At 34.1% G+C, this 13,371-nt stretch overlaps 1 protein-coding gene across 1 annotated transcript; it reads right to left on the bottom strand.

Annotated features, from left to right (window-relative positions):
- On the bottom strand, positions 1-12,455 carry LOC140440764 (UPAR/Ly6 domain-containing protein crok-like). Its single transcript, XM_072531133.1, has 3 exons — positions 12,319-12,455; positions 1,472-1,636; positions 1-378 (listed from the first exon to the last, which is right to left on the bottom strand). The coding sequence occupies exons 1-3, from the start codon at positions 12,371-12,373 to the stop codon at positions 89-91; spliced, it is 510 nt and encodes a 169-aa protein (XP_072387234.1). The 5' UTR covers positions 12,374-12,455; the 3' UTR covers positions 1-88.
- Positions 12,456-13,371: the final 916 nt, after the last annotated feature.

Below are 13,371 nucleotides of genomic sequence, written 5' to 3'. Positions count from 1 at the left end.
TCTATATGTACAAAGCTTTATTTAGATTTTTTTGGAAATATTTTCCAAAATACTCTTGCTTCCTTCAAATGAAGAACTTGTTTAGTTGTTATATTTTGAAAAATTGTGTTAACATAGTTAAAAAAATAGCAGTATGCATTGATATATTTAAGTTAGAAGCAGAATTACATCCATCCTTGCCACTGCAAGGACAATATTTGGCATTACAGTTATCGCACAGAATTGGTTGTTGACAGTCTGGACCTCTACATTGATACATCGCCAAAGCATTATATTTATCCTTATCTACACAAGTGGTTTGGTTACCATCTGAATTTATGTGATCTATGCTCATTGCGCTGTCTTTGCAAGTTCTTATTATTATCTTTTTACCATTAACTAAAAACAATTAATATTTATATTATATTAATACGAATAATAATCATAATTAACAAAATAAAAATTATTTCCTTATAATGCACACAAATAAACTATGGCAATGATTTGTTTTTAAAGTAGCTTTCGGGGTCAAATCAGAAGGGCAGAGGGTGCTAACCGCTACCCAAATAAAACACCTACGCTTTATATAGCGACATATAACTGCCGCTCGCTATCAAATCAATCCAGACTTGTGTAAAACTGGAAAAAGAAATTGAAAATATAAAATGGCACGTCATAAAAATCAGGAAAGTGAGACGGAAATGTGATGAGCTATTGGAATTAGTGCCAGGAAACACATTCTACTACCGAGAGACATCAACGGGCCAAATAGGCGATATTGGATACCGGCATTGTGTTGAGCTTTCGACAACCTGTTTGATATCTTCTTCACGACTTCCAAGGTTTCCCGAGCCCCAGATACTACTACACTGATAACTAACCAATGCATTATTACTAATGGGAACAGAGGACGGTTCATCCATATCGTCGATGGTGACGTGCTTTGGGTGGGGGTTGGTGTCATGAGGGCTAGCGTGGTGATTGGCGCGAATATTTCTGACAGTAGGATTTTGATTGGCGGGTGGAGTGGACGATATGTTCTTTATGAGAGGTCTCCATGTCGAAGGTAACCGTATGCCGTCATCTCTTTTATTGAGACAATTTGGACATCATTGCAATGGCGTATTGATCTGGAGACAAGGGTATTATTGACTGAATTCGTTTGTTAAGATGGATGATGAGAGTTGGCATGCAAATAATTATTGGTAGGGGTGGGTTTTTGTTACACAGAGTGATGAAAACCTTGGGATTGGTTTTTCCTTGCACTTTGGTACTTTAAACTATGCACAATCACAGTATCGTTTTGGTTCATAAAATTTATATGACTCATCTTAATGTAACGCCTCTCCTCAAATAGATGTTACTACAATCATTAAAATAATTACAATTGCTTGTATTAGTTTAATTATTCTTATACGTTCATGTGTTTTGTATTATTTGATACTCGACACCTAAAACGAAACGAATTTTATATAATAAACGCTATACTTACTTGTCTGAATAATTTTCACACAGGTAGAAATATTTTGTAGCATAACTGCGCCAATTTCATTATATCGAAAATTACAATTTACGAGTGCAGGAATTTCGTTATTAAAATCATCTCCGCAACGTGAGTCGACGTCAGATCGACAGTCATAACATTTTATGGAAGTACCTATGAATAATTAAGATTGTTAATACTTTTGATAAAATATTTGATATCTTTGTTCAAATGAGACATTTTTGTTTCCAAATACTTAAAATTTAAGCCTATTTTTCTGAAATTTATGTTTTGAAACTCTTTCAATTCGTTTGTCTAGGTCCAGCGCCCTTGAAGCAACTGTTTTAAAACAACAGTTAAAAAATAGTTTTATCTACAATGCAAGCGATCGACTGGAGGGTTCCAAAGCTATGGTGAAAATAGATGGAGATATGACGCAGGCCTTTGATATTGAAAATTGAGTTAGACAAGGTCCTTATCAACAACACTTTTTAATCTAACTTTAGAAGGTGTTGTTAGAAAACTGGATATAAACGGCTGTACTAATACAAGATCAATGCAAATATGCTCATATGCGGATGATGTTGTCATAATAAGCCGCAACAAAAGGGTATTAAGCGAAAACGTTATAGAACTGAAGCGAGAAGCTGCTACGTTTGGTCTATATATAAATGAACGCAAAACAAAATATATGGAGTGTACAAAATCGAATCAACATGAGAATCTGAAGGTAGACAACTATAATTTTCACACATTTTACAAATATGCCTCCACTTTTCCCTACTTAGGCTCAATAATAAATGACAACAACAACATTAGTCAAGAAATACAAGCACGAATTCTTAGCGGTAATAAGTGCTTTTATGTATACAAAGACTTAATGAAAAGTAAGTTACTGAATCGTGAGTCTAAGCTTAGAATCTACAAAATAGTAATTAGACTACTGGTCACATATGGATGTGAATCGTGGATCCTCTCAACCATGAAAATCAACTGAAAATATTTGAGAGCAAAATACTAAGGAAGATATTTGGATCAACCCAATGCAGCGATGGTTCGTGGAGAATTAAAATGCACCACGAGTTGGATGAACTAATGCACAGCGCAGATATTGTTAGATTTGTAAAGTCACAAAGACTAAACTGACTTGGTCACCTAGAAAGAATACCAGATAATCGAGCTGTAAAAGTAGTCCAGAGATGGAAACCCCAAGGAAACAGAATAAGAGGAAGGCCCCGTAAAAGATGGATAAACTACGTAGAGAGGGATCTTAAAACCATGAACATCAGGCAGTGGCGAAGGAAAGTATCCGACAGGGCAGAATGGAAGAACATTGTTAGGCCAAGACTCACAAAGGGTTAAAGCGCCATTAGAAGAAAAAAAAAAGAAAGATGAAGAAGCAAGCGATTTACAGCCAGTTTAGAACCTAAATAAAACCTGTGTTCGCCCACGAACCGACTGGTTTTTGATTAGTTGTGTTATAATTTAATGTTATCACTTTATAATACAATGTTATATGGGGCAAAATGGTGGGTAAGTCCGTCTCAGACGGTAAAATATTTGATCAAACCATCGATATAATATACTAAGGATGGAACCTATGAATAAATACTTGCGTCCAAAGTAGCTAGTAACAATGGCCGATCTTGTTTCCGGAATGTCAGTGGTATATGAAAAAAATTCTTTTGGTACATATATATGTACAATAATTGTTTATTTCGTTTTTATTTACATTTGAATAAAAGATATAATGACGTGTAACATTTTAAAATTAAAAAATATTACTTTTATAACATATATATTTTACAGATACGTAGTTGCTCATCGCACGCCACTGACGTGGCAGGATTTTACGAATTTATTAATTTACCAAAAAGAATACATTAAATTATTGACTTAACACATAACGTTATCTGTTAAACATTAAAATATCGGGAAATAATTAATCACTTATCAAATTCACGTTGTTAATTGTAGCTAGTAATGTGACATCAGTTCTGTCGTTTATCATCTATATGTAAAAATATCCTTAGACAAGAACAGGCCCGAAACGCTAGATATTAGGAAGCTTTCCAACAATAATATTAATTAACAGATGCAGGAGAATTTAAATACCGAAATATCAAAAATCCTTAAAAATAACAATGAACCGCTGGAAAAGTGGAGTGAAATTAAAGAAGAGATTAGGACTTCAAGCACTAAGTTTTTACTACCTGATAAGAGAAAAAAGAAAGACTGGATGACTGCAGAAATCCTTGACATGATGGAAGAGAGACGGATATATAAAACTAAAGATACTGCCAAATACCGCGAAACCCATAGACGAGTTAGAGCTGAGATAAGAAAAACTAAAGAGAATGGTTCTCGGAGAGATGCGAAGAAATCGAACAGTGCGAAAAGATATACGACTGTCACAATATGCATAAGAAGATAAAGGAACTCACAACAAAGAAAAGTTATAATATTTTATCGAAAGGGCTATGCGATGATAATGGAAATCTACAACTAGACCCCGACAAAATAGTTAAAATCTGGGAAACTTATGTGGAACAACTGTTTAATGATGACCGTTCTAGTGGGTATACACTGAGCAATGATGATACTGGCCCTTCTATTCTAAAATCAGAAGTGGAGAATGCTATAAAGGGCCTTAAAAATAACAAAAGACCAGGCAACGATAACGTATACGGGGAAGTATTGAAAATGCTGTGCGAAACAAACAGTCAATTTCTAGACTCACTCGTCAGACTCTTTAACAATATTTATAACAGCGGGGAGTTTCCTGAAGACTGGCTAGAGTCAACTTTTGTTGCCATACCGAAAAAACCAAAAGCAAAGTCTTGTGATCAACATCGGATGATAAGTCTAATTAACCACATTTCGAAGCCATACACCAACGTTATTTACAATAGAATAAGCAAAAAATGCGAGGATAACATTGGAGATTCGCAGTTTGGGTTTCGGAATTCTCTTGGGACAAGAGAAGCACTTTTTAGTCTACAGGTACTCATCCAGCGCTGCAGAGATATGAACAAAGACGTGTACATATGCTTTATAGACTACGCAAAAGCATTCGATAATGTAAAGCACGAAAAGATAATTGAAGTTCTCCATAAGATCGGAGTCGACTACAGAGACATTCGAACAATAGCGAGTCTCTATTGGGGCCAAACAGCTAAAGTGAAAGTAGGATCTACATTGACCAATAAAATTGAGATCAAGAAAGGGGTACGACAGGGCTGTATCTTGTCTCCTATTGTCTTTAATATATACTCAGAAGAAGTATTTAAGATAGCGCTGGAAGAAAGCACAGAAGGCATAAAGATAAATGGAGAAATAATTAATAACATAAGGTGTGCTGATGACACTGTGATTCTAGCAAGTAGCATGGAGGAACTGAGTTGCCTAATGAGTAAGATACAAAAAACAAGTGCACAATACGGACTCAGACTAAATATCACAAAAACCAAATGGATGTTAGTAAGCAAAACCCAACAACCACCACAGCAACTGATATTAGACAATGAAAGAATTGAACACGTGGATTCGTACATCTACTTGGGAACAACAGTTAACTCAAATTGGGATCAAGCGAAGGAAATACGTATAAGAGTAGAAAAGGCAAGAGCATCGTTCACTAGCATGAAGCAAATTTTCACCTCTAAAAGCCTCACCCTACCTCTCAAAATTCGACTTCTGAAATGTTATGTATTCCCGGTTTTGTTATATGGAATGGAGGCGTGGACAATGACCGCAACATTGATGAAAAAAGTAGAGGCCTTCGAAATGTGGGCTTACCGACGTATATTAAGTATATCCTGGACTGAGCACGTGACCAACGAAGAGGTACTACGCCGGATAGGTAAAGAGAGAGAGGTAGGAATAAGTATAAAGAAAAGAAAGTTGGAATACTTGGGTCACGTTATGAGACATAATAAATATAGAGTACTACAACTGATCGTTCAAGGGAAAATAGACAGCAGAAGGGGTCCAGGGAGGAGAAGACACTCGTGGCTCCAAAACTTGCGGCAATGATTCGGATTGTCATCTGCTGAACTATTCAGATCTGCCGTAAACAAAGTCAGAATAGCTATGTTGATTGCCAACGTTCGGAACGGACAAGGCACATGAAGAAGAAGGACAGATAGAAGACAGGTAACGCTCATTTAATAAATAGTTGTAAAGTGAGTCCAGTTTCGATGTGATCGCCATGTTATGGTGCCCGTACGTTGCCCATTACCACCTCTCCGAGGGATACCAGGTCTACCGATTTTTCTGTAGATCTTACGATTTCAACTTTAATTTACTGATTTACTGAAACACTAAAAAATATGTAATGATAAAATCATGTTCAAAAAGTAATCAATATATCAGTGTTAAATTAAAAATTTTGAAAAAAATCTATTTATTGATATTCATCCATTATTCTCAATCTACTAAAGAAATAAAATATGACCTGGTAACCTTTTTGGTGTCGGTTTAGGCTTCAGTCAATTCCTTACGATTACGCGTCCCCTCTCTTTCCTTGTCTAAGAAAATATCAATATGCTCCATCCTTATCACATTATATCTATGGATCAAACTAGTTTGACTAAGCCAAAAAATTGACAAGATATGCGTCACGTCCTGAGTTTGATCAAATCCTCTAAAAATAGAGGATCTTCTATTTTTCAAGGTAAGTTTGATCAAACTTTAATTTTAATTGGTCGCAAAATATCTATAGTCGGTTCGCTATATTTACGCGGGTTTCGGACTAAAAATTTTATTGTAAGTACCCAGTTTTAATTACCTGCTCTTTGGGGAAATATCAACTGGTCAAATGAAATGAAAAATAATCCATAACTTTTTTTAATTAAATAATAATGGAAAATCTTTTATATAATTGACAGTATAATAAGGAGAATTACTTCATTAATGGAGTCTAATGTGGCTAATATAAACCTAATAATAATTTTATATTACACTTCACACAGAAAATATGGTCTATGTACATTTGTTCCATGGAGAGAATTTCTAATGAAAAATAAAAAAATTTAACTTGCCAACAAAAATGAAAATCAGTCATTATCATCAAAAATATCATAATCGTCATCATCATCACTATCATCACCATTAATTGTTATTATGATTGGACTTATTTCGTTTATTTTATTTTCACGAGTCCACCAATCTTCTATTAGTTTCTCGCACTTGAATATACAGTTGCACCACACTTCTGGAGTTACAATTGAAAGTGCCTTTCGCCAAGTTTCCCGAACTGCGTCGTCGCTATAACCGTTAGGCCCAATATGGTTGTCATAATATTGTTTTGCTATTCCCCATATATATTCGATGGGATTAAACTGGCAATGATACGGTGGCAGACGTAAAACTTGATGATCGTAACTTTCAATAATCTGATCCACAACAAAGGTTTTTGGTTTTGCGTGGATATTTGCCAAGCGTAATAATTCTGATTTTAAAATATGTTTTGTAAATGGTATATGTTCCTTTGTCAACCATTCTTTTATTTTATTAACAGTCCAAGAATTTGTTGGACTTTTGTTTAATACTTCAGAATGGTAAGGTGCATTGTCTAAAATAATTACGCTGGCCTCACTTAAACCTAGGAGAAGTTTTTCATGTAACCATTTTACAAACATTTCTGTGTTCATATTATCGTGATAGTCACTTGATTTTGATTTAGATGAAAATATTAAATCAGCACCTTCTATAAAACCCGATTTCCCTCCTGCATGTAAAATTATGTGTCGCTTCCCTTCTCCATCAGTACGTTTGATAGACTTTACGTTATCATCTTGCCATATTCTCTTGGTTGCACCCCTAGAAAATATCCATGTTTCGTCTAAATATATAAAATTTGCCCTTTCTTCTTTTAATTTAGAATATTTTCTTAGAAAGTTAATTCTTTTATGCACAACAGAACTTCTTTCACAAAGGGCTTTTCTGTTATCCTCCTTTTGAAATTTGAAACCCAAATTATGTATCACTTGCCATAGACTTGTTCTGCCAATTTCGTCAAATTTTCTATCTTTTAATTCCGAGAGAATTGTATTTAAGGTCACATGTTCCTTGTTGTTTATCCGACACCCTATTAGGGTAAAAGGAAGGGGAGAAAGAAAGAAATGTTCCTTGTTGGCTCGCATTCGATAAATGGTCACGAATTTCAAATTTGTTTCCATCTGGAATATCTTTCGTTTTCAATGATAGGCGAGTTTTTCGGTGATCTTCTTTCGGCCGTTCATTATTGCGAACACACGTCTAGGCATTTTTAAATATTTCCACCAAACATACAATGTCAACACTAGCAAAGAATCAATTCAACTGCAATATTGTAACAAATTTATACCTACCCTAATGTTATTTTAATGTAATTTAAAATATGACCATTAATGCAGTTTTTACCTAATTTTCTGGGAAGTCGTTTACTGCAACTGGTTATCAATGAGTCATTAGCATAATTTTGTTAATCCGAAACCCGCGTAAATATAGCGAACCGACTATAAGGACAAATGACAGTCCGCAGTTAGACGTGTTCGTGATGAGAAATTCATTTTTCCTTTTTTTCTTTGGTCGACAGTGTGTGGTTTATTGGTCTTCCAATTTTGTTTTAAAAAAAAATAAAAGTTTAAAATATCTTGGAGCCAGGAACAAATTTTTACATGATTGATTTATATCTAGAAAGAAGCTATATACCGTACCACCAGTGTTTTTATTTTTCCTCGGGCAAGGTTCCATGATACTTTTATGATTGGTTCCATCTGGTAGTTGTCCAAAAGCCAATGGTACTATAATGAAGTATAAGGTTGCTCAAAATGATTGGATGCTATCATATCCCAGTAAGACTATTACCATTCTTAATGTTGTTGAACTTGCGGGCCAGGCTTTTGAGAACTCTTTTACAATCAAATATATAGTAGCAGGCTTAAAAAAACTGGAATATATCCATTTAATAGAAATGAGGTCTTGGATGAAGACTTTGATGCAGCAAACGTCACGGACAGGCCTATTGTAGAACACCCCATAGAAGCCTCAAACACACCTATTGAACCGCAATCATAAACTAGTTCTTGTACTTTTAGAACTCCTCAACCTACAACTGTTATTGAAGCTTAAGGCTCTCCATTATTTCCTTTCGAGGCTGTTCGACCATTTTCGAAGGCACAAGCTAGAAGTGGAAAATCGCACAGTAAACGCTAGGCAGGTCTAAAATGCTTACTGAAATGCCAAAAAGAAGGAACTAGAGCAACAGAAAACAGATAAGGAAAAGAAAATTAAGGTTACAAAGAATGTTTTACAATAAATTGAAACATCTAGCGAAAGTGTTTATATATTTATATATAATTTATATATAATTTATATTCCTATAATTTATCTGATGATGAATGTGTTTTTGATGATGTGTGTTTCGAAGACATGTCTGTAGATGACTGCATTATTGTTAAATTGTGTGCCAAAGAAACTGTTGTTCACTACGTTGCTCAAATTAACTAAAAGGAAAGGATAAACATTCAATTTTCCTGAAATCAACGATATTTCCACAATGCAAATGGACAATGTAGTTCGGAAACTGCCATCCAATACGAAGGGCACTGAAAGAACTCAATCTTTTATTTCATTTAGGTTTGGCCAAAGTCAATTTAATTTTCGATAAATTTATGTCATTATTTTTTTACTATTTTAATAAAGTTTAGTTGGTTTATGTAATGCGTGTTAATGTTTAAAAGTACCCCATGGGGAATACCTTTCAACATTGGAAAAAAAAATTCCCCAAAAATTATGTTATACTGTACAAAATATATACCAGTAGACTACAGAAGATAAAATATTGTTTATGTTTTCTTTAGAAGCGTGGAGAGCTCCCGTAGGAAAAACTGTTGAAAGGTGCCCCCCCCCCCTCCTGCGGTATTTAAGTATTCAATGCAGTCTTAAGAATTGTACATTTCCCATTGCTTTGGAAAGTTACAGAAATTATTTCAATTCCCAAAGCTGTTAAATCACTATAATAGAAGATGATAAATCACATCGCCCATTAGCTTGCAAACAATAATCTCAAAAATCTTAACCCTTAAGTACCATGGGGGGGTCAAAATTGACCCCCCGCGTTTTTAATACCAAGTTTCGCTACCGAAACATAGATTGAGCATTGCGCGCTTTCTGCTAATCTTCGACCGGTAGGTGATTTATCGATCTACGAAAATTCCGTTAGTTTATCTGTTACTACTGCAGAGTTAGGCATGCATAGGGTCAATTTTGACCCGCTTATGGTATAAGTGTTTCTAGTGCAATTAACGAGTAATTTGAAATGGCGGGGTGTAGTCGCAATAAACGTCCTCTGACACAGAAAGAACTTGAAGAGGAGGGATAAAAAATTATGGATAATGGACTAGATAGTGACAGTGAGTTTTTAGACCAGGCTAGTGAACACAGTGATCACGAAACAGACAGTGAAGAGGAATGGGACGATGATGACGAAAAAAATTGGCAAATGAATAATTTCGAAACTGGTAGTGAATATTCGAGTGAACAAAGTGATATAGCTGACTCAAGGGATGTGTTTTATGGCAAAAATAGGTACCAGTGGTCTAAAGCTTCTCCCACCTTTTCTCGTACAAGTAAGCATAATTTAATTAGTCATTTACCTGGTGTTATTGGAAAAGCTCGAGCTAGTATGCCAGAGAAACCAGTTGATGCTTGGGAATGTATTATTAACCACGATATATTGCAAGAAATTCTTGAGAAAACCAATGAACGAATAACTAATATGGCTTCTAAATATAATTTACACAATTTATCGTGTCAATATACCAATCATCTTGACATAATTGAATTAAAGGCCTTCTTAGGCTTATTATATTTAGCTGGGGTATTTAAATCCAATAATGAAGATTTAAGGTATTATTTGCTACAAATGGTACTGGCCGTGATATATTTCGAGCAACCGATGTCACTAAACCGATTTTATTTTTTGCTTGCAAGCCTTTGTTTTGACGACCCAGCTACTAGACAAGAACGTATTGCGCACGGAGATAAACTGGCAGCTATATCCAATATTTTTAATATGTTTATAATTAATTGCCAGTCCAATTATAGCTGTGGTGAATATCTCACAATAGATGAAATGCTTATTGCATTTAGAGGAAGGTGCCAATTAAGGATGTATCTCAAAAATAAGCCAGACAAATACGGTCTGAAAATGCAGTGTTTAGTAGACTCTAAGACACATTATTTGCTAAATGGTTTTATATATACTGGAAAAGATACACGCAGAGCAAATCCAAAAAAGTTATCCATCCCCACTCTAGATGTTTTGACACTTATTCCACCAATTTCTGGTACAAATGGAAACATAACAGCAGATAATTGTTTTTCGTCCATTGAGCTCATAAAAGAACTGAGAATCCATAAAATTTCATATGTTGGAACTCTAAAAAGAAATAAAAGGGAGGTTCCTGCTGAATTTCAACCCCAAAAAACAGGCCACCTAATTCTGCCTTATTTGGTTTTACAGGAAGCGAGAGCCTTGTATCTTTTGTTCCTAAGAAAAATCGTGAAGTGTTGTTAGTGTCAACTATGCATCATTCCAATACAATGGTTAATGGAAAGCCAGAGATTATAAATTTTTTACAACGAGACAAAAGGTGGGGTGGATTCATTGGATAAGAAATGTGCATGCTATAAAACTGGCAGAAGAACTCGTAGATGGCCTCAAGTAATATGGTTTCGTATTTTGGACATTGCAGGATTAAATGCTAACGTAATTTTTAATGGAGTTCAGCAAAATCAAATAATGGAAAGAAGATTGTTTCTAACCACTTTAGGTCAAGAACTTATTAAGGCCCATTTAACTCGTAGAGCTCAGCAAACTTGTTTACCGAGAGAAATTCGTAGTGCCATTTTTAAAGTTTCCGGACTTCCGGAACCAATGCCTGCCGCAAATCCAGAGCCACAACGACGAAAAAAGAGGGGAAGGTGTAAAATGTGTCCATATTCCAAAAACCAAAAGAAACAAAGCTCATCGTGCGATAAATGTCGAGATTTTATTTGCAAAAATCATTCCCGCATACAGACGTTATGCATAAGCTGTGTTGAAAATTAAGATAAAATCATGCTTGTTATTTTTGAGATACGAAATCTAAATCGATTTTTTTTATTTTAGGTAGGAGCTATGATACCTAGATTTCACCATTGGATATAAAAAAACTGCACATTGTTATTATTTTTCTTATAATTCGAGAAAGTGCATAGCTATGTTAATTTGACTGAATACAAAAGTTTTTTTTAAATAAAGTTATATGTAATTAACCAAATTCGTTTATTTTTATATAAATGTAAAAGTAGCTGTAAACAAAATAATTTAAAATAAAACAAGTTAAAAAAAGAATATTTTTTGATACAAAAAACAATGGGGGGGTCAAATTTGACCCTGCCATGGTACAAATGTTACTATTTTTGGCCATGGTAGTTAAGGGTTTAAAGAAGCTGATACTGTTAAGAATAAGAACCACTCCTATCAGATCGTGAACTAATACCTGCTCACCAATTTGGATTCAGGTCCCAACTGTTGTTCTGGAGATATCAAAAATTTTAATAAAAGTGACTTGTATCGATCTTAGCCGAAAACCTAACCTTAATAATTTTTTTCTTGAACACAAATATTTAATATTTACATCCAAAACATTTGTCATTTGCGTTTATGATTAATTAATTTCAATTTTGTTAATAATTATTGTTACATAATATAGGTAACTTGTATTCAACTGATTTTTAATTTCTTAACGTTTATGAGATAGATGTATTAGAGCACTACAAAAGAATTTTTTTCATAACTGGTATACTGATTTTAAAACACTTACCGTCTTTTACAAAAAACGTAAAGAATAAACATAAAAATAATACAATTTTACCCATGATTGTCTTAGTCAACTTGTTTGTGTTTATGCATCAATTAAAACTATTACTTTTTTTTTGAAGCATTTAAGGTCAAGCAGAATTCCATCTCCAACTGGTATTCATGAATAATAATAAAAGAAAAAAAATTCCAAGGTTACCTTTTCTTACATACTGCAGTAATCATTTCCAATAAAATCATATATACAGAGTGGACCAAAAGTATGGAAACGCCTAATTATCTATTAAATGGATGGTTCAAATTACACAAAACAGGGACAAAGCTATTTTGCAATTTTAAAATTTGAAGTTTTATGTTTGTTACGTTGCCAGATTTATCATTTTTCACTTATCACTTGGTTTTTTAAATGCAACACCCTCTATATTGTATCTTTCCTGAAATCTCTATTTTTGAACTGTATACAATACTTTCAACTTTATCTAGTCTGAAACATCTTGAAAAATAAAGCAAAAGTCTAGAAACGCCGAATCGTATTAAACAATTTTTTGATTCAAACTATGTACAACTAATATTATTCTGATTCTGTAGCTATTTTATTGTAGCATCTTAATGGATTTTACTATTTTTTTTGAGAATAAGCCACAATTTTACTTTGAAATTAAGTTTATTTGACATTTCGATTTCCACTTCGGAAATCGTTCTCAAAATACAAAATATTAACAAATTTTGTTTTTGTGGCAGTTTGATTTGTGGTTGTTTTTGACAATTCAGGCATTATATTATACATTTTAAAGTAGATGTAGCGGATTCTAGTTCCGCATGTAATATAATTTATTGAACCTAAACACACACACACGGCGGTGTGTGCGGGAGGATTTTGAGAATATGGAACAAAGACAAAGACAAAAGTTCAGTAAGTGTCTGTTTTATTATTTAATTACATTCTAAATAGCTTCATCCTGCCATGGAACTGATCCAGCTTCGGGCATGAAATAGTTCACGAATTCTGTTCGAACTAAATTGGCAGTATTACCACCTATTGTTCTTACTTCATGGG

This window comes from Diabrotica undecimpunctata, chromosome 5 (genome assembly GCF_040954645.1).
Source record: "Diabrotica undecimpunctata isolate CICGRU chromosome 5, icDiaUnde3, whole genome shotgun sequence".
Lineage (NCBI taxonomy): Eukaryota > Metazoa > Arthropoda > Insecta > Coleoptera > Chrysomelidae > Diabrotica > Diabrotica undecimpunctata.
This window is presented reverse-complemented; position numbering and strand designations above follow the sequence as displayed.

What these genes read in the sequence shown, in the direction of transcription:
- LOC140440764 (XM_072531133.1), bottom strand. Translation starts at nt 12,373, where the DNA reads ATGGGTAAAATTGTATTATTTTTATGTTTATTCTTTACGTTTTTTGTA. An exon ending in TACGTTTTTTGTAAAAGACG is followed by an intron (nt 1,637 to 12,318) that starts GTAAGTGTTTTA and finishes AATTATTCATAG; the next exon opens with GTACTTCCATAAAATGTTAT. An exon ending in TGTGAAAATTATTCAGACAA is followed by an intron (nt 379 to 1,471) that starts GTAAGTATAGCG and finishes AATTGTTTTTAG; the next exon opens with TTAATGGTAAAAAGATAATA.